This window comes from Cicer arietinum, chromosome 4 (genome assembly GCF_000331145.2).
Source record: "Cicer arietinum cultivar CDC Frontier isolate Library 1 chromosome 4, Cicar.CDCFrontier_v2.0, whole genome shotgun sequence".
In the NCBI taxonomy this organism is placed as follows: domain Eukaryota; kingdom Viridiplantae; phylum Streptophyta; class Magnoliopsida; order Fabales; family Fabaceae; genus Cicer; species Cicer arietinum.
This window is the reverse complement of record NC_021163.2, coordinates 64650053-64670505: the sequence shown is the minus strand read 5'-3', so window position 1 is coordinate 64670505 and position 20453 is coordinate 64650053. Positions and strand designations below refer to the sequence as shown.

The following is a 20453-nucleotide window of genomic DNA, read 5'->3' as shown; positions in this document are numbered from 1 at the left end:
CTATTGAAAGTGACCTTAGATTGTTTTTCTTCTTAATTAACTAATTCTAGTATTTCATTGATGGTTAATTACCCGACATACATGTAAATAAAAAAATGAGAAACACAATAATAATCAATATCCATCACATATTAAATTCTTTTAATTTGCAGATATAAAACTCTTTTAATTTGCAGATGTGAAGAGCAACAACAAATATATGACATCGAATTGGTCAAATAAAAATATGTAAATAATCGATATTTTAATGTAGAAAATTCTTCAATGTAATGGTAAAAATTATGGATTGTCTAGATCAAATAAATAGTTAAATTATAATCAGATAAAGGTACAAAAGAGTATCAAAATGATGCATAAATTGTTCATACAACCGGTAAAAATAACAAAGCGCTAAAGCTTACAAATGAAAAAACCTAAAAAATCTCCTACCGTCTGAACATTGTTTCTCCCTTTCCAGACATCGTTTCGTTGATTCAACCATTGAAAATGAAGATATTTATGTTGCAAAACATCAGACCGATCCAACGGTTAACGAATGTACAATCGACGTTTTGCTGAGACTGGTTTGACAAATCGAACATAAACTTTACTCTTTTTTTTTATATTTTTTTTATGGCTGCCTTTTTCTTCATAATAATATCTCTCTTTCAACTCTAACAAGATCCATCTCCACTTGAATAACTGAGAAATGCGGACAATACTATTTAGGCATTGCTTTACGTAGAAATGAAGCACAATACCCAATAATATATGCTATTTTGTATTAAAATATAAATATAAATAATAACTGAAAATTTAATGTATCTAATATTGATTTTTATTCAGATACATCAATTTTTTAATTACTATTTTTCTTATATTTCATTTTGAATGGAGTATATATTATTGAAAATAAAAATGAAAGTTCACAACATATTTCTTTTTTTTGAAAAAATATTGCTAGACACTCAATTACTCATTTGACATATTAAGAGATAAATAAATAGAAAAACTAATTTGATGTATCTGATATATTAATCATGTGATTAGAAAAGAGATTAAAAGAAATTGTGGATGTGCATATGTAAGAGTTGTTTTCTTTTTCTATATATACTTTAAGTGCAAGCATTCACATTTTCCCTTTTTCCAAGGATGGTAAAAAAAGTGAGAAACAGAGTTATACTAGCTCTCAATTTTTTAGTTTTTGTGAGGCCTCAAATATGTTTTATTAAATATTTAAGATAACTTAATGAGTGATATTAAATGTCTCTTTATTAATGTTAAAATATTATAGACACTAAAAAGCATTTCAACTAGATGTCAAAAAAACATTTAAACTTTCTTCATTTAATCTAACTATATGTAAATTGTAAAAAAAAAAAAAATTAAATTCATACATATTATATTTCAAATCATTATCTATAAATTTTTTAATGGTAATAAAATTTTTATTAAACCAAACGTTTTGCTTAAAAAAGTCTTAAACAAAACCTTTAAGGAATTTGGCTATACTTGAAATAGTCTCATTATCGCGACAATCATTATTTATTTATTTATTTATTTATAGTATTTGGTTAAAAGAATGTAATGATTGTTAAGATTTGATTTCGATATATATATATTATAAGTGACCATTATCATATACAAAGATGAAATAAAAAAAATAAGTGTAGAGAGATCAAATTTAAAAATATAATTTAGGGATGAATTCGATAGTTAATATAAACAATGGATCAAATCTTGTGAATTGATAATGATAGTTTAAAAGAGATAAAAATAAAATATAATTTTAATAAAAACTTGTTTTATATTCAATTCGACAACAAAACGAGTACAATGATACAACCAACATTGACCAACTATAAATAGTGTCTTAAGATGAGTATGGCCAACAATATTCGGTTGTCTACGAAGTTGTTGTGAATACAAGCTTCTAATAAGTTGTTAAGAATGAAGTAAATGTAATTTTATATTTCTAAGTGTTTATTAAGCTTGAAGGTTTTCATAAAATGAATAAATACACACGTTGGTCGTGAACTCATGACATATTATATACTTAATGCAATGTTAGCGTAGAATTTGAATTGGAAAAAATAAAGAAGAAGAGAGGTAGTGTGCTAGTGGGTTATAATAAGTAGCTAGGGTGGGGTAGTATCCCTATCAAATATCAAATGGTGGAAAATTATACCTATCCTTTCACACTTATACTTCTATCTACATTTTATATAAATTATCTTTTTTTTTATTCCCACTAAGTTCAATTTGATTTTGAAAAATTTTAAAAATAAATTTTCTAAAACTCACGTTTTAAAAAAATTTAATGTTGTATTTTAGTAGAATTTAGAGTTTAAATCTTAAACCTTAATCTTTGTGTATCGAAAAACTTTTTCGATACACATATGTATTCTTAAAAATTAAAGTTTGTATACGGAAAAACTTGAAGAAAAAAAATTTTCTATACACAAATATGGAAATTTTTTTTTTAAATTTTTCAATACACATTTATTTTTAAAAATTTGAAAATATATACATATTTACAAAGTTTAACTTTTTTTAAAATAATGTGGTTCAAAAATATTTTTTTTAAGTTTTTTAGAAATTTAGCAGGGTAAGAAAATAAAAAAATATTTATATAAAATATAAAAATAGAAGTATAAATATAGGTATAAAATATAATATTTCAATTGGTGGGACCTAGAGTTAAGGTTAGGGTTAGGGTTTATTATTAATAACATTAAAGGGAGTTTAGTTAAGAATAGAGAACGTGTAGTCCATATTATATATTACTGTATCTGATCCAATCCAATCCACCACCACTACCGCTCATGCGCTACACGTCGTTCATATTTAAACGTGTTACATGTTGATTTTAAATACTTTTTTATATTTTATTTATTAATAATAAATATTTATTCTGTTTTTTATTTTAATGTATTAATAGTAAATATTCGTACTATAATTTTTCTAATAATAATTATTAGTAAATTTTAAATAACAGTATTTATCTTGTATAATTTTTTTTAATAATGTTTATAATTATAAGAAAAAAGAAAGAGAAAAAAAAATAAATATTTATCTCGTTATTTTTTATATTTATTACTTATATAATTTTATTGAAATTATAATTTTGTTTTTATATTTTTCATTCATAAATATTTGTCATATATTTTTTTAATATTATTAAAATCAGAAGAAAGAAGAAAAAAATAAAAAAATAAAAGATCAATAAATATTTATTCTATATTTTTTTTTTATCATTTATATAATTTTATTGAAATTATAATTTTTCTTAGTATAGTTACATTGTTGTCTCGTTAATTCATCTGTTAGTGTCTTTATTTTATAAATCAGTTATATATATGACAAATACGTTTCAGTTTCACTTTTTTATTGTAGTTTTATGTGCCATATTTTTTTGCAGTTCTTTATGCAGGATTTTTAATTTTTGTTTGCTCTTCTTTACATGCAGTTTTTCTTTGTACAATTTTTATTAAATTAAATAATCAATAAGTATATTACTATTTAAACCTTAAACAAAATAAAAAGAACAAAATCTGTATAGGTAATGTTGTAGTTTTTTTAGTACATTCTTTCTTATATTGATTTTTATCGTAGTTTTATGTAAATCTTTTTTTCAATTTATTTATTTCCAAGATTTATAGTTTCATTTTTTTTGCAGTTTCTTTTGTACATTTTTTTGTGTGTCCATTTTTTACATGTAAACTTCTTTTTGCGGTTTTTTTTTAATCAAATAACCAAGAAAATAAATTATCGTTTAATCTTCAAATAAATCAAACAGATAAAATTTTAAATAGGTAAGATTGTAATTTTTATAGCACATTTTCTTTTCTTTCATTGATTGTAGAAGTCATTGTATTTGTGCCAAAGCATATGTTGCGTTTCATAATATACATTGGTTTTCATTTTTAATCGAGATTTCAAAGAGATTTCATTTAATCATTTATCGTGAATATTTCCTTTGTATTACAATTTATCATGAATATCTCATGTGTATTATAATGAATTGGTTTATTTAATTCACACATATTAAAAATAATTATAATAAAAAAAAAGAGAATAATAATTTTGAAGTTTAATTGTAGTTTCTCTATTTTCATTAATTTGTAGAACTAGTCCTATATTTTAAAATTCAATATTTTTGATCTCTTCTTTAGATTTTTTAACTTAAAAAAAATTGTGATTTGAGATATTTTAAATGTTGTGGTATACAATCTCATTATGTAAAACCAACTACATATATTAATTGTTTATATGTTATTAATTAAATTTTAAAATAAATAATTTTATAAGATGAAACTCAAGTTTTTTTAGGGTTTTATCGTAATTTCACATGTATTAATCATTAAACATTATTGTATCATATGTTACGTAATTTAAAATATGTCACATCAATATTTTTTTTATAACAAAATTCCAAGATGAGATTAAATCTTTTAATTTTTAAAATAGAAAAGGACTAATTGCGTGAATTGATTAAAATACAGAACTAAAATTATAATTAAATTCAATTTTATTAAATTATTATTATTAACAATTAATTTATTTTTCACTGTCATAAATATAAAATAAAATATAATAATTTAAAAATAATATAAGCACTATTAGTTAAATGATACAATTGGTTCATTATGAGTAGATTATTGTGCATAACGACCTAAACATATATTTATAGGAAAAATAAAGATGACATATCGTTTTAGTAATAGTCTTAAGGTATATATATCAAACGGCTGTATATTTTTATGTTGCAATAGTTTCATTGAACATAAACTCCATTCAATTATATGTTGTACTAATATCACTGATTATGTGTAATTTATTTTTGTCATTCGATCTTCAAATACATGATTGGCAAAATTTTACAACCATTTTATAGAAGATGGATAATTGCCTTTTATATAATGTAAAATTTGAATTGTCGTTTCACTTCGATATACGAGTTGGAGTACCTATTATGCTCTCGATAATAAAATTTATTTGCTTATTAAAAAAAAGTTTCAGTTAATGATAAAGTGATTGTGAATAATATTCAATTCTTCTCTTACGCATTGTTATTGATATAGTATAATAAAAGTATGTTTTTGATTTTCTCTCAAAGTTTATCTTTCTCTTCTAACACATGTAATGTGAACACGTGTAATGTGCAATATTCATTGACTATAAAATAAAATGAATATTTCATAATTCGTAAAGATATTATTCGACCAATATATTAAATAAATCAATAAAAAAAAATTCCCAACGTACAAACCACGTTTCAAATATCAATGATTCAATTAAAGAGAGGGTAAGGTAAGAATCCGAATTGGTATATTCTATTTGGTGATTAGCCACAGTTAGAGTGAATAGTGAGTATAGGCTTTATATATTTTTCTATTTAATTTAATTTTGTTTTGTTTGTTTTCAATTTTAAGGCAAGTGGTGTTGAGGTTGTCTTGTCAGCCAAACAAGATTGATTAGTAAAGAATGTGGGAGACAAGCAAAAAACATTGAAACAGTTGACACAACTTCTTTTTAGGACTATTGTGGGCCATACCTCTATTACTTCTAATCTTCACACCTCAATTCTTCACTATATTTATATCCCCTACTTCCATCTTCTCATCACCACTCAAAACACTAGCTAGGCCTCAATTATTTGGTTAATTCAAATTATATTATATAGTTTGATAATAGTATTTTCACAATGGCTGATCCAAGTTCAGCATCTTCTAAGAGAATGTGGTGTTACATTCCTGAAAGATTTCAACTCCATGTGGCCATGTTGGCCTTGCAGTTTGGTTATGCTGGTTTCCATGTTGTCTCAAGAGCTGCCCTTAACATGGGAGTTAGCAAATTTGTTTTCCCTGTTTATAGGAACATCATTGCTTTGCTTCTCCTTCTTCCCTTTGCTTATTTTTTGGAAAAGTAATTACTACCCTAACAAATTTCATTAATATCATTCCTTTTAAATATAAGCAAAAGTAATGTTAAAAAATATTAGTATATTTAATTTAAATTTTAGACCAGTTATATCAATTTTCTTTAACCTTACACTTATTTATATTTAAAATCAAAAGAAACTCATATTTTAATAAAATCACAAAAATAATTACATAAGAATATTATAATATATAGTTATTTATTTGTTTTTAGATATGTATATGTCTATTTAATATTCTCACCTATGACTTTTTTTTCTTTTGTTCAGGAAGGATAGACCTCCGATTAGTTTAAACTTCCTCTGCCAGTTCTTTTTTCTAGCACTAATTGGGTATGCCTAATTACATATAAACCATGTAAAGTTTAATTAATTATGAAATTCAAAAAATAAAATAAAATTTCAATAAAAACAAATTAAAGACTATACTAGTGATTTAGATGTAAGGACCATTAAATGTAATTGTCCATACGTCTGAATCACGGTTAGACGAACCAATTTCAAAATAATTTGAGATAATTATAATGTATGTATGTTCAGATTAACATTAAAAATTAATCTTATATTAATTAAACAGGATTACAGCAAATCAAGGATTTTACTTGCTTGGATTGGACAACACATCTCCAACGTTCGCATCAGCAATACAAAACTCTGTACCTGCCATTACATTTCTAATGGCAGTAATACTAAGGCAAGTAATAATTAATGAATCTATAATAATGTTTGAATTACAAATATAAATATTAATTAATGTGATATGAAAAAATTAAGTAATTACTACCCTAACAAATTTCATTAATATCATTCCTTTTAAATATAAGCAAAAGTAATGTTAAAAAATATTAGTATATTTAATTTAAATTTTAGACCAGTTATATCAATTTTCTTTAACCTTACACTTATTTATATTTAAAATCAAAAGAAACTCATATTTTAATAAAATCACAAAAATAATTACATAAGAATATTATAATATATAGTTATTTATTTGTGTTTAGATATGTATATGTCTATTTAATATTCTCACCTATGACTTTTTTTTCTTTTGTTCAGGAAGGATAGACCTCCGATTAGTTTAAACTTCCTCTGCCAGTTCTTTTTTCTAGCACTAATTGGGTATGCCTAATTACATATAAACCATGTAAAGTTTAATTAATTATGAAATTCAAAAAATAAAATAAAATTTCAATAAAAACAAATTAAAGACTATACTAGTGATTTAGATGTAAGGACCATTAAATGTAATTGTCCATACGTCTGAATCACGGTTAGACGAACCAATTTCAAAATAATTTGAGATAATTATAATGTATGTATGTTCAGATTAACATTAAAAATTAATCTTATATTAATTAAACAGGATTACAGCAAATCAAGGATTTTACTTGCTTGGATTGGACAACACATCTCCAACGTTCGCATCAGCAATACAAAACTCTGTACCTGCCATTACATTTCTAATGGCAGTAATACTAAGGCAAGTAATAATTAATGAATCTATAATAATGTTTGAATTACAAATATAAATATTAATTAATGTGATATGAAAAAATTGATAACAGGATAGAGCAAGTGAGATTGAATAGAAAAGATGGATTGGCAAAGGTAGCAGGAACAATATTTTGTGTAATTGGGGCAACAGTGATAACATTATACAAAGGTCCAACAATATATAGTCCTACAAATGATAACATGAAAACAACAATGATGGTTGATTTTGGAACAATGTCCCTTGGTGATGCAAAGGGAAAGAATTGGACACTTGGATGTGTCTATTTAATAGGACATTGTTTGTCATGGTCTGGTTGGCTTGTTTTTCAAGCACCTGTACTTAAGAAGTACCCTGCAAGACTTTCTGTTACTTCTTATACATGTTTCTTTGGTCTCTTGCAATTTCTTTTTATTGCTTTGCTTGCTGAAAGAAATTCTCAAGCTTGGATTTTTCACTCTGGTGGTGAAGCTTTCACTATTTTATATGCGGTTAGTAGTTTATTCAATTTTAATTTATTTTAGTATATTTAATTAATTTAAGTAAAATGAATACATATGTATTGATTTCAGGGAGTGGTAGCATCTGGAATTGCATTTGCAGTACAAATATGGTGTATTGATAGAGGAGGTCCTGTTTTTGTTGCTGTGTATCAACCTGTTCAGACTTTTGTTGTTGCTATTATGGCTTCTATTGCTTTAGGAGAACAATTCTATTTGGGAGGGTTAGTCCTAATTATATCTTTTTTTTTTTATGTTCATTCATATTTTAAACAACTTAGGATTTTTAAATAAAAAAAAATCTTTGACTATGTATTTTATAATAATTTCATTTTTTTAATAATGTTTGATAACTTTGACCACTTTATTTATGTATAATAATAATTAAGAAAATTATTTTTTTTTTAAAGTGGTAAATGACAAAAACCACTAAACGACAAGTGAGCTAGATGAGTAGATCTGAGGTACATAGTCATATGTTAATGTGAGTTTGTTTTGTTTACCTTTCGGTGAGAACTTAAAAAAGGCAAAGCTTTTCATTATTAATTTTATTCTTCATTATTTCCTAATCCTATTTTATATTTATAGGATAATTGGGGCAGTGTTGATTGTAACTGGACTATACCTTGTGTTGTGGGGTAAAAGTGAAGAGAAGAAATTTGCATTAATTGGATCATCCACTACAGAACATAGCATCATTAGGCCCACAAGCCACACTAAAGCATCACTTGCTCAGCCACTTCTCAATTCTTCACAAGAAAATGTCTAATCTACAAATTCATTAAGATTATGAAGAATTAGTGATACCATACATTACTATTACTACTACCTTATGTTGGGAAAAGCTTGTGTGTGATGTGATCTAATGGTTTTTTTTTTCCTTTATTTTATTTTATTTTATTTTTTTTAATTTAAATGCTTTCCTAGTAGATTATTTAGAATGTGAGATTTTATGGGAACATTGTAATCTTGGATGTCACTTAATGTGGGGCCTAGAGCCTAATGAAAAATCCCATATGCTTTTCTTTTAATTTTTTTAATGGTTTGATTACGGAAAGAAATTACTATTTGAGATTATTATATAGTCATGATTATTATGTCATGGAAGGGGACATCAGGCACATAATTTCTCAATACGTGAATTTTCGTTTCAAAAGTGTGGTATGCATCAAGTTGTTGATATGACACAAATTGTAACTCTTAAACGGAATCCATCATTTTGGTCGGTTCAATTCAAATTAAGCTCTTTCATGTTAATTATTACTAGGAATATTACATAATGAGCTTGGTGCATGCATGTCAGTAAAAATATCAAGCACACATATAATTAATTAAATCTATAGTGGATGTGAGAAATGATTTTGTATTACGATTTTTTATTTAAATAATTGATAAAATAGAAATTAATAAATAGAAATTAAATAAAAGGATTAGAGTGTATGAACTCCGAGTATGTAGCGCATGATTAGAGTCAGATTGAAACTAAAACATAAATCCATGTTAATCCATAATCTTGAATAAAAAAAATTATGGTCAATTTGAAGAGAAACTAATTAATAAAGACATATTACGAAGATTAAAATTGTTATGTTTTATGAAGAACTATCGTCAATTTAAAAATCAAATTAATTTTTTGTTTGAAGTTAGAATTTTAAACTTTTATTTTTAAATCTGTTTTTTATCTCAAATTTATTTTTAACTATGTTTTATGTAGATATATACACATATATAATTATTTAAATATTTTTTTCTTCTTATAACTGTTTTTACAAAATCAAATTTCCAAATCATAAAACCAAACACATACTAAAACAAAGTTTTCTAACAAAAGCTTCACCATAGTGGTTTTCAAGAGGTTCAATTCATTTGTATTCAAGAATAAAGCTTACTCACTTATTGGACTAAAAAAACAAAGCTCACTTATACTATCTATTTGCTTCTAATTAATTATAGATAGATTGCCTCACTTGGATCTAGGAAGGCCCAAATCCCAATCAATTATGCATTATGATCCCTTATGTCGAGTTGTTTCTACTTTCTAATATACTCTCATTAGGCTACAAGTGAGCATGTCATTTTGATTCTTGTGAAGACACAAACAATTTTGACAATAGGTTAAATTTAAGTTATTTCAACTAAAAGTTCCCAAGATCGTATCATTAAAAGGCTATAAGAATCGATCATTAGATCCATTTTATCATACATAAAGTAAATCCCATTTTTTCTAGAGTATACTTTATGGAGATGAATGATCAAAACCAATGCATGCTTTTTCCTTTTTCTTGATCATACGAAGAGCATTTCTTTTCTCTTTTTGGTTTGCCCTTTTCTTTACATTTCTTTTTATTCTTTGCTTTAATAGCCGTCTCAAATTAATAGTCCTAATCAATGGTAGTGAGCTGTTGATGATCTATCATTTGTTGAACAAAAGAATACTTTTCTTTGTATCATATTGACTTTGAGAACCAACCTAACACATTTAGACGTTTAAAGCAAGTTTTTATAGTGAGATATTTTTTTAAAAAATTTTTTTACACATTTTTATAAAAATCAAATTAAATTTTGTTAAATCCAAGATTTAAACCTATGTCAAAATGATGAAGTTATCATCTTAACTAAGTGAATTGAGTGAACATATATCACTAATATGTTATATTATATATTTAGAATTAAATTGAGATTTTTTTATATAAAAAAAAATTGAAGTATAATTTAAAGCCTAGTTCTTTGACCGTCGAATAGCCATGTTAAGATTCCTCTTTGAAATTTGTCTCCAATTATTTGGGATCAACTTAAAATATCAAGAGACTATGATTACTCTTTTTCAATAAAATTTTAATTTTATTGATATCTCATCTACTACACTAAATTATTAATTATTGTTTTAACCTAACTCTTATAAATTTTTTTTTGAAAGATAAAAAAAATCCATATTAAATTTCTCTAATCACATTCTAAAAAAAAAATTAATTAACTACTCCTAATATTTAGCAGCTATCCGATCATAAATTAGTGATAGCTAAACCGTCGTAAATTGGGACAGTTCAAAATATTTAGAATCTTTAGTGACAATTAAAATATAATTAAATATATTTACAAAATTATATATCTAATAAATTATATATTTAGAACTAATAAAATAATATATTTATATAAAAAATATAATGATAAAAAATGTAATAATAATTAAAAAATGGAGAGAAACATTAGTAAATAAAAAAGTGGAGACATTATAAAAAAGAAAAGTTTAGACAGAAGATTAAAGTAGAGAATGAAAATAAGAAAAATAAAATATGATTTATATAAAGAAAAAATAGATTATTATCGGACAATTTAAACTGTTACACATATACAACGAGATTTTATAACAAACTAGACTAAGACTAGTAAGGAAATTTTAAAAATAGGGATAGAAACTTCATGGCACCTAACTTAAGAGTACATACAAAAAACCAAATACCAAATCATGAACATAGAGTACCTAAAACAATGAAGCATAAATTACATTATATGCTAACAACACCTAATCATCCAAGTGATTGAACACACCAAAGATGCAATACTATATTTAAACCTTGATGTTAGTCAAAAATTTATTATTTTACTTCAATCGTGAGTACAACTAATTTCCATGTCGAGAACAAGAAGAATTGTTTGTTTTTTAGTAGAAGAGTCGTCTTCTTCTTAAAAAATTAAAAGAGCTGTCTTCTAACTTTAAGGAGAAAGATCAATGCAGGCCATAATATTCGACCCAGCCCATTTATAAAGACCCATCTTTTTTAGAGGATAATAAAGACCCATTTTGGTAGTCCCCAATTCTTTTCTTAATGTTCAAAAAGAATTTACTTTATATTCAAATTTGTATTTCTATTCTATATTTTATATAAACTATCTATTTTTTTAAAAAATTATTACTTTTTCTATTTTTTTTAAAAATTATTATTTTTTCTATTTTTTAAAAAAATTATTATTTTTTCTATTTTATTAAATTCAACTTAAATTCTAAAAAATATTTAAAAATATTTTTTGAAACACAAATATATTCAGAAAATTTAAATATTATATCCTAAAAAACTTTATAAAAAAAATTCCAAAACACATATGTTTCAGAAATTTTGTACTTTGTATAAATATTATATATGGAAAACTTAAAAAAAAATTCAAAACACAATTGTTTCAAAATATTTATACACAATTGTTTCAAAATATTTATACTTTATATATCGAAAAACTTTTTTAAAAAATCCAAAACAACACATCTGTACTACAAAAACATAAAGTTTCAATTTTTCATAAAAAAAAATGATAAAATTAAATTTTTATTAAAACATGGATAATAAATATAGGATAAAATTTTCGTTCGAAAAAGGCAGGGGAGGCACCTAAGCCTCTTGGGCCGTTTACCCCTAATTCTAGGCCTAATTTTCAATCAAACTTTGCTACTTTGCTTCTATGACAACCCCCCTCTCCTCTCCGTATCTCAATGTTTAGATTCCAAAAAAAAAAAAAATTGTTAAACCAAAGCATTTGACAAAAAAATTGTGAAAATAATATTTTGTCTTTTCTTATCATAAAAGATAAAGCATTTGACCAAAGGAACAAGCTAACTTAACAACATAAATCTGTAAAAAAAAAAATATATATAATAAATTTTGAAAATAATATCTTGATAAGTTCCATACATTATCCCATCTTTTTATTATATTAAACTATTTCTACAATATTGAAGTCTACATAAAATAAAAAAGGTAATATAAAATATTGGCACATAATAATAATTATCCTATGTTCTCTCTTTTCATTTTTCTTTATTAATCAAGTATTGGCACATAATAATATATAAAATTATACGACTATTGAATAAATAACTTGATAAAAGAAAGAAGATTTGAAATTATATGTAATATATACATATATTTGATACTAAAAAGAACCACGACAATAGTGCTAAGAAAATCACCACGATGTCATGATCTTCAGTCAATATTATTATATAGTATACTAACTCATCTTTAACTCCTTATGTACCTAAAGAAAGACCATAAATATATACACACTATAATATATAGTATGCTAACTCATCTGATCTTTTAACTCCTTATGCACCTAAAGGAGACCATATATTATATATATATATATACATACACACACTATATAATTACTATTTTTTTATTATTATATTATTATTATTATTATATTATTATTATTATTATTGATGATGATATATATTTATTGTTGACGTTGATTTACATGCACCATGGAGTTTGAAGAGAATCCCAAGCAGCAACTTCAGAAAAATTTCCAGTTGAATAAATTCCATCATCATCAGAAATCATAGGAAAATCCATAGAAATAGCAGCATCTAAAGACATAGCAGCTTCTGTCCATATTGAATCATCATCAACAACAGGCATAGTTGATTCATAATTCACTGTCCCAAAAAAGGAATCACTATGATCCATGTGCTTTGTATAACTGCTTTCAACTACTTGTTGTTCCAATGGGATTGAAACAATGGAATTATCACTACTACTATATATGGCTCCGAAAACAGAGTTGTTGGTATTGTTATTGTTATTGTTGAAGCACGAGTTGTTGTTGTGGACGGTTGAAGAAACAGAAAAGTTTTTAATATTATTGTTGTTATGAGGAATATTAATTTGAGGAATTTGTTGGGTGGTTGTGGAGTTTGTTGTAACAGAAAGTTCTGGAAGATTGAGTTTAGCATCAGAACCATAAAGCTTACGAGCAGCAGCATCATAAGCTAAAGCAGCTTCATGAGAAGTTTCAAAAGTACCAAGCCAAAGACGAGCACCACGATTAGGTTCACGAATTTCAGCAACCCATTTACCCCAAGTTCTCTGTCTCACACCTTTGTATGTGCAACTTGCATTTTCAGGACCACCTTTACCTCTCATACAACCTTTTCTTGAACTAGCTTGAGCTGGTTTTTTCAACTGTTTTCTTTCTTCAATACCAATTCCTGATTTCAACATTTCTTTATTTATTTCTGTTAGGAAAGAAATCAAATGTGAGTTCTTTTTTTAAAACAGAAATAAAAAAAAAAAAAGTGGTTATGTTGTTGAGGGAATAAAGGGTGTGATGTGAATGTGGTATTTATATGTGAATAGAATGGGTGTAAATGTGCTAAATACAAGTATATGAAACGTGGCTATTAGTGAGTTTCATATGCTACTTGTCATCATGAACAAGGTTAATCGTGTCAGCTATGAGCCTCACTGTTGATATATCTTGTACACACTTGGCTTAAGCTTTTCTATTTAGTTATAACTTTCTCAAGAACAAAATTCTCACTTGATTTCCCCTTTTCTTTTACTTTTTTTTTGGAAAAATTAATGAGGTTCAATGTAGGAACTTCAATCAATTAAATCAATGTAGGAATAGGATAATCATATGAGTTTTATTAAAAAGTTCAATATTTGATTTTTAGTGTTAAAAATGAATGTACCATATAAATTATGGCTTGTATTATTTTGATATATAAATTTTGATAATTATTTGGATGGTAAACATGATTTAGATATATAATTAATTATGTTTAGTAATAATGGGTTTGTTTGAAGGTAATGTGAGATTTGGATAATAGTGATTTACTATTGGGTGGGTGCGGTGACGTTTGGAGGAAACGGTTGAAGATAAGTACGTGCAGTGGTTTCAATTACAAAACTCACACTCACATGAGAATCCTTTGTACGTGGAAAGAAACAATCCCAGGTGTTTCAAATTGCAATGTATTTGGAATCAGTCATCAATGTGGCTACCTAGTAAAACTGCCAAAACTACACCCATTCCACTTGCGACACATTTACGACTTTACCAAAATTCATATCCATTTTGCACTTCTGTTCCTTTTTTTATCTTCTTATTAAGGTTAGGATTTAAGAATCCTAAATTGACACTACTAACTAGTATTATTGTATATATCTTCTGACTTGTTTTTTTTTTTGTTTGTTGAGGTTAAAAAAATTAAAAGTTGTTCCTCTAAGCCCCTGTTAAGAATATATCCTCTTGGAAATCTAAACATAAAATAATTGTGCATATTAACATCTTCCAAGTGCACTTCTATGTACTTATAAATAAAAAAACTGAACTAAGTGGTTGTCATTGCAATAGAGGGCCATGATATTATGAAAATAGAGGAACTTTTTCCACCCCAAATTATTTCAAACAAAAACCGTTCAGATGTGTACCTCCAAAATCAAGTGTAGTTTTATTAGAAACGTGAAGGTGAATAAAATTGTTCAGATGAATAATAAGTCTCACACTACCCCAAAGCTTTAAATATAACAGCTGTGAATGGGGAGTATAACCAAGTGATAAGTAGACTACACTTATTAAAATACTACCTACTACTCGACACTTGTATATAAGGAGTATTTTCTCATTTGAACGAGAAGAGTACATGACACATTACGGTCACACATCATTGTACAATACATAGCTTTAAATTGCATAAAACAATTAGAGTAACTCACCTTATCTTTCCAAAGTCAAAACTTAAGGGGTAAGGCAAAGGGTATCAAACAAGGAAGGGGAAAATAAATAAACAACATATTTGTTCACTTGTCCAAATTTAGGTTTTCTAAAACCACAATTCTTGGGAGTGTTTTATTTCTTTCATTGTCTAACTTTTGTTTGTTTTCTTGCTAGTTTAAGATAATGTACATTGTTTTGTAAACTTCCACTTTAATTTCTTGTCAAACTTTCAGTTGCACTGAATTCCAAATCTTCTACTAAAGCAAGACTTGGTAAGCTGTAAGCCCGATTTTGCTTCTAGACGTCAAAACTACATCTATATGGAAACTATTGACATTGTTAACAGGTACAAGAAAATATAGTTGATGATCATGTTAACAATTCACATCACACGTATCGATTATAAATATGCGTCACTTACAATTCATGGAATTACTGGTATCCAAAAGCTAAATAATTTGGAGAAAATGAAGACAAGCAAGACAGACTAACTAGGCCTAAGTGTGCATGATTCAATATTTTTTTGACAAATATATCTTGTATACCATGCCAACATGGGAATGGACCTAACATATAAATGATTCTTTAGTATATATATCTTGTTGTGGATGTTACATAAACATTTTAAGATTCTACTACAAAAGATCTAATTTACATATCAATTTGCCAATCTAGCTTGCAACAATATACAAGGACCAGGAATTTGAACTATCACCTCAAAAAATTTCCAGCATCTCACATCGCAGTAGTGTTTTCTCTAAAACCAACCGGTAATTATCTTCATCTCTGTTCTCTGATAAAAGCCAAATTAATACCAGAACAAATCTATGTGTAGTCTTTGCTAGAAAACCTCATTAACTGCTAGTGTTTGAAAAAGCATAGAACGCAAATCTCACGGTGGCACACTGGAAGCCGATGTTACATTAGAATCTAAGCACAGCCTTAAAGCGGACCTTATCTCCTTTAACATCTCCTTAATCCTGACACCCTTCCTGCAGTAAGACAACATAAATTTTTTACCTAAGCCGATGGCGTAATATGAAAAGTATGATAAATTGTCTAAACATTTAAAATATGTATGAAATGTTATGAAAGAAAACACTTCAGAAAAGAAATAATATGAAACAAAATATCAACCACTTACAGAACACTAACTCCAACAACAGAGTGAGGTCTTGGATAGTCTTCAAGTTGTGTTTCCTTTCTGCCGCTTTCATCAGACAATAATTGAGCAGAAATTTCAGAACCTGGTTCTGGTTCAGAAGCACCACCATCACTTCCAATCCTCAGAATTTCTTGAGTCAATGTTGGAAGCCTATCCTTAGCCTGAAATTAAAATTAATGAAAATGTTTTGTTGCGTGACTTTATTTTCCCTAGACGACACGATGATGGGAGACCCGTGTAATGAGCCTCCCTTTTACAAGATTATAGGAAATTAAAAGATGCACTCAGACTTACATAGAGGTTAGTAGTAGGAAACAACATACCTCTGGCAGGTCAATCTTATTCAAAACAACAATGTACGGTCGTTCAAGGTACTCGGGATTATACATGCGCAACTCCTGCAAAACAGAATTAGCGTGGAGAGAGAATGAGCACGATTAAAAACTCCAAAACATGTGGGAGAGATACACATTCCAACAAGAAAAGTTGGACAGACCAAAGATTACTTTATGCGTATTAAACAAAATAACAAACAACTTCAAGTAAAGGTGTTGAGCCATCCAAAAATTTAAATCATAAAATGCAATGTGCATACTTCTCTGACAGTTCTGTAGTCATTTATAGGATTTTCAGTAGCTGCATCAACAACATGGACCAATAGCCGGGTCCTCCTAAGGTGCCTCAAAAAATTGCGACCGAGACCCTGGAATATAAAAAAGGACACATTTTTACTATTTAGCATCTCAATGGTTTAAAAGAGGGACATTTAACAAGAATATTTATGCATTTATTGATACCTTTCCCAAGTGAGCACCTTCTATAAGACCAGGCAAATCTGCCAGTGTCGCTTCAGACGAATACATCCCTGCTCCCAAGTTGGGATCGCCAGGAAGGCGTCCAAGATTTGGCATTAATGTTGTAAAAGGATAATCAGCTATGTCAGGTTTTGCGAGTGTAATGGCTGCCAGAAGCGTCGATTTCCCAGCATTTGGAAGTCCCTACAACAAGATTAACTTGATCTTGAGCAGCTGAATGAAAACATTTGCAGGACTAAAACCTTCTACAAAGCAGTCTTTCACCTACTCTACAGCCAACAAACTTCACTCGGACAAACTGTAATAAGTGACTTTTGTTCAAAAGATTAAAAAATGATTTATACAATCCAAAGAAACTAAATGAAATCACTCCAGCTTTACAAGTTACAACACAACACCCCATTATCCCTCACAATCTTCAATAAAGTCATGGGAAAATCAACATTTTAGTTTCCCCGAAATCTCAAAATTATCATCCTTGATATAGAGATAAGACACAAAATCCACTCGGCAACATCCCACACAAAGTTATTATGAAGATAAAAGTGAGAAGACCCATTGAGAATTAAATAGGGAATTACTAGTGAACATAAATGCAATACTTACAATCAAACCAACGTCAGCTACAACTCGTAGGATCAACTCCAGCTTAACTTCCTCCCCAGGTTGACCGTGAACTAAAACCTGTTACAGATTATGGCAGTGTTTTATCTTACAGGAAGATTAGGAACACAACTTGCTAAATGCAGTGATATCTAATTGCCACTAGTAAATGCAGAATGATTGAACACTGCTGTTTCTGGATTGAAGATACTTTTTCATTTCCTGATAAAACCGAATATGAAATTGATAATTTAAAATCACAGTTCCAGACCCCTGCGAATACTTGACAAATGAACATGTATTTTCCACAAAAACTGAATCAAGTCATCTCAATACATGCACAATGAAGTCTATAATTATAAGAGGTCATTGATGATATCTTCCAGCGAGATGCAACCAAGTAAATATCTCAGTGAACACATAAAACACTCAATAGCCTTTACCTTATCCGAGTCATCTCTCATCACATTAGTCATCAAACTCATCATCCTTTTCTTTTTATCCCTTGGCATTTCTAACAAGCTAATCTGGGCAGACAAGAGAAAGAGTTGGAACCAGGTGCAAAATACTACAATAATAACTAAGATAGGTGTATACCATGACTAATTCTCTATACCTTCAAGGAAAGAAGGTAATGTTGGTACAGTAGTTCTGAAAAAAATCCTCACTTACAGAGTACAGTACCCAAGAATATGAATTTATTGATTCTATTGGTCTAATTTTCCATTTTACCAACAATGTGAATTGATACAACTTATCTACAATAAGTCTTAAACAGATCGAATGTGTCTGATTCATTACAGAAACAATTATAATTTTGAAAAAAAATTCATATCTGTGTATATTACCCCTCCTTGTCCACCCCTCGCAACAAGAACTTCATCACCAGGTCGTGCTAAATCCGCCAACATCTTTCCCCGTTTGCTTTTCACAACTGTACCTGTAACTCACAATTCTAAACTCAATGACGCATATCACATTTAGTTTCTTAGGAGTTTGTTTCACACTTTTTTTAAACAAAAAATGAAATGAGGTGTGTCTGGTGTTCTATGCATGTCAGTATCTAACAATGATATATTCAATCACTTGTATTTTTTCTAATTTCTATCGCTATCGATGTGTGAGTGTCAATGTCAATAGTGTCACCGTGCTTCATAATTGTTGAATAAAACCTAAAAATAGTATAAATTAATGAACATTGCAAACCTAAAGGAACAGGAATACGAACAATAGGAGCAGAAATTCCATTCCGCAAGTAAGAAGTGAATACACCAACTGCATCAACATTGCCACCACGTTTAGCGTTAAATCGGTTCTTATTATGAAACTCTAACAACGTGTCTTTACTCTCATCTGCATATATAACAACATCACCACCATGTCCACCCATTGGTAGTATAAGAGAACCATCGAAATCTCGCTTCAACGAACTTTTCTTCTTATTATTGTTATTATTACTATTCGATTTTCCTTTTTCAACTTCCTTTTTCGGTTTCTGATTCAGTATCGCTCCGTGACCTCCGTCTCCTCCACGAACGGTTATGATTACGTGGTCGAAGAATTTGTGAGGTTCCTTTGTTAACGCCGTTGACGGTGACGTGTTTAAGTTCGTTACTCTGCACTCTACCGTTTTCCATTTTAATTTGTGTTTGTGTTTGAATTCGATGCTCCTATAGTATACATATAATAACAATTAATGTCGTTAATTAACTGAGAAGATGAAATCAGTGAAATAATAATTTTAATAATCATAAATTATGGTACCTTGGTGGAAGTAGAAACAAGGGAGTGGAGAAGAAGCGAGTTTCGCGTAAATGAATGTTGAGAAATGAAGGTGGTGGTGAAATCAGTGAAGACATTATCCAAATTTCAGTTGAGTAAAAAATAGAGAGAGGAAGAAGATAGAATGTGAAGAAGAAATATTGGGCCGAAGGTGAATGAATATGAAGCCCAATATACCATTTTTTGCAAAGCCCATTATTTATTAGAATTAGAACCCGATTTAAATGTAGTGTGCGTCCATAGAAGTAACATTGATGTTTTTTACAAAGAAAAATCATATTTAATATAGCTAGTTTGTTTTCACAACGATATCAAATTCTAGTATTCTTCTTAAAGCTACAATTTGTAGCTTCACGGAAACCATGGTAATAATACAACTGATATAAAAACTCGAATTGATCCAATCATGTTGTTTTAAAATAAGAAGGAAATATTGTTTATTTAGGGGAAGATGGGGGGTTTGGCCATACAATTTTCTATTGAGATTGAACACCGTTTATTTAGCTTACAAAAGCTAAGCAGTGACTGCTGCGCATTTAATATCTTATTGGTTCAATGAAATAGAGATGATAAAAGGAAAATGAAAATATATTCAGTTTAATAGAGATGAGAGATTTTAATTAGTTTTGGTTTAAGAAGAAGGGCAAAATTTCAAATGATTATAAATTATTTTGATTTC

General features: G+C 27.8%; 3 protein-coding genes across 4 annotated transcripts; 1 reads left to right on the top strand and 2 right to left on the bottom strand.

The window, feature by feature from the left end:
• The first annotated feature begins 5594 nt into the window (after window positions 1-5594).
• LOC101501379 (protein WALLS ARE THIN 1-like) lies at window positions 5595-8943 on the top strand. Of its 2 annotated transcripts, XM_004499151.4 has the most exons (6): window positions 5595-5907; window positions 6191-6253; window positions 6498-6614; window positions 7486-7903; window positions 7985-8136; window positions 8501-8943. In XM_004499151.4, exons 1-6 carry the CDS (start codon window positions 5687-5689, stop codon window positions 8679-8681), a joined length of 1152 nt encoding a protein of 383 aa, XP_004499208.1. In that variant the 5' UTR covers window positions 5595-5686; the 3' UTR covers window positions 8682-8943. The 2 variants fall into 2 exon arrangements, with proteins under 2 accessions (XP_004499208.1, XP_027189884.1); XM_027334083.2 differs by lacking the exons at window positions 5595-5907; window positions 6191-6253; window positions 6498-6614 and adding exons at window positions 6907-7039; window positions 7284-7400.
• A 3911-nt stretch (window positions 8944-12854) lies between these two features.
• Window positions 12855-14013, bottom strand: LOC101491985 (uncharacterized). Its single transcript, XM_004499209.4, has one exon. It carries the CDS (start codon window positions 13906-13908, stop codon window positions 13159-13161), a length of 750 nt encoding a protein of 249 aa, XP_004499266.1. The 5' UTR covers window positions 13909-14013; the 3' UTR covers window positions 12855-13158.
• Window positions 14014-15970: 1957 nt separating this feature from the next.
• Window positions 15971-19915, bottom strand: LOC101501065 (probable GTP-binding protein OBGC2). Its single transcript, XM_012715384.3, has 10 exons — window positions 19757-19915; window positions 19199-19662; window positions 18841-18932; window positions 18436-18519; window positions 17996-18073; window positions 17372-17572; window positions 17170-17277; window positions 16898-16972; window positions 16554-16735; window positions 15971-16401 (listed from the first exon to the last, which is right to left on the bottom strand). Exons 1-10 carry the CDS (start codon window positions 19849-19851, stop codon window positions 16302-16304), a joined length of 1479 nt encoding a protein of 492 aa, XP_012570838.1. The 5' UTR covers window positions 19852-19915; the 3' UTR covers window positions 15971-16301.
• Window positions 19916-20453: the final 538 nt, after the last annotated feature.

Excerpts from the sequence above, each read along its gene's own strand:
- LOC101491985 (XM_004499209.4), bottom strand. The coding sequence starts at position 13,908 with ATGTTGAAATCAGGAATTGGTATTGAAGAAAGAAAACAGTTGAAAAAA.
- LOC101501379 (XM_004499151.4), top strand. The coding sequence starts at position 5,687 with ATGGCTGATCCAAGTTCAGCATCTTCTAAGAGAATGTGGTGTTACATT. Across the intron at positions 6,254-6,497 it reads TTTTTTCTAGCACTAATTGG|GATTACAGCAAATCAAGGAT; the intron begins GTATGCCTAATT and ends TTAATTAAACAG. Across the intron at positions 6,615-7,485 it reads CTAATGGCAGTAATACTAAG|GATAGAGCAAGTGAGATTGA; the intron begins GCAAGTAATAAT and ends AATTGATAACAG.
- LOC101501065 (XM_012715384.3), bottom strand. The coding sequence starts at position 19,851 with ATGTCTTCACTGATTTCACCACCACCTTCATTTCTCAACATTCATTTA. Across the intron at positions 16,736-16,897 it reads ATAAGATTGACCTGCCAGAG|GCTAAGGATAGGCTTCCAAC; the intron begins GTATGTTGTTTC and ends TTTTAATTTCAG. Across the intron at positions 16,402-16,553 it reads GTTGTTGGAGTTAGTGTTCT|GAAGGGTGTCAGGATTAAGG; the intron begins GTAAGTGGTTGA and ends GTCTTACTGCAG.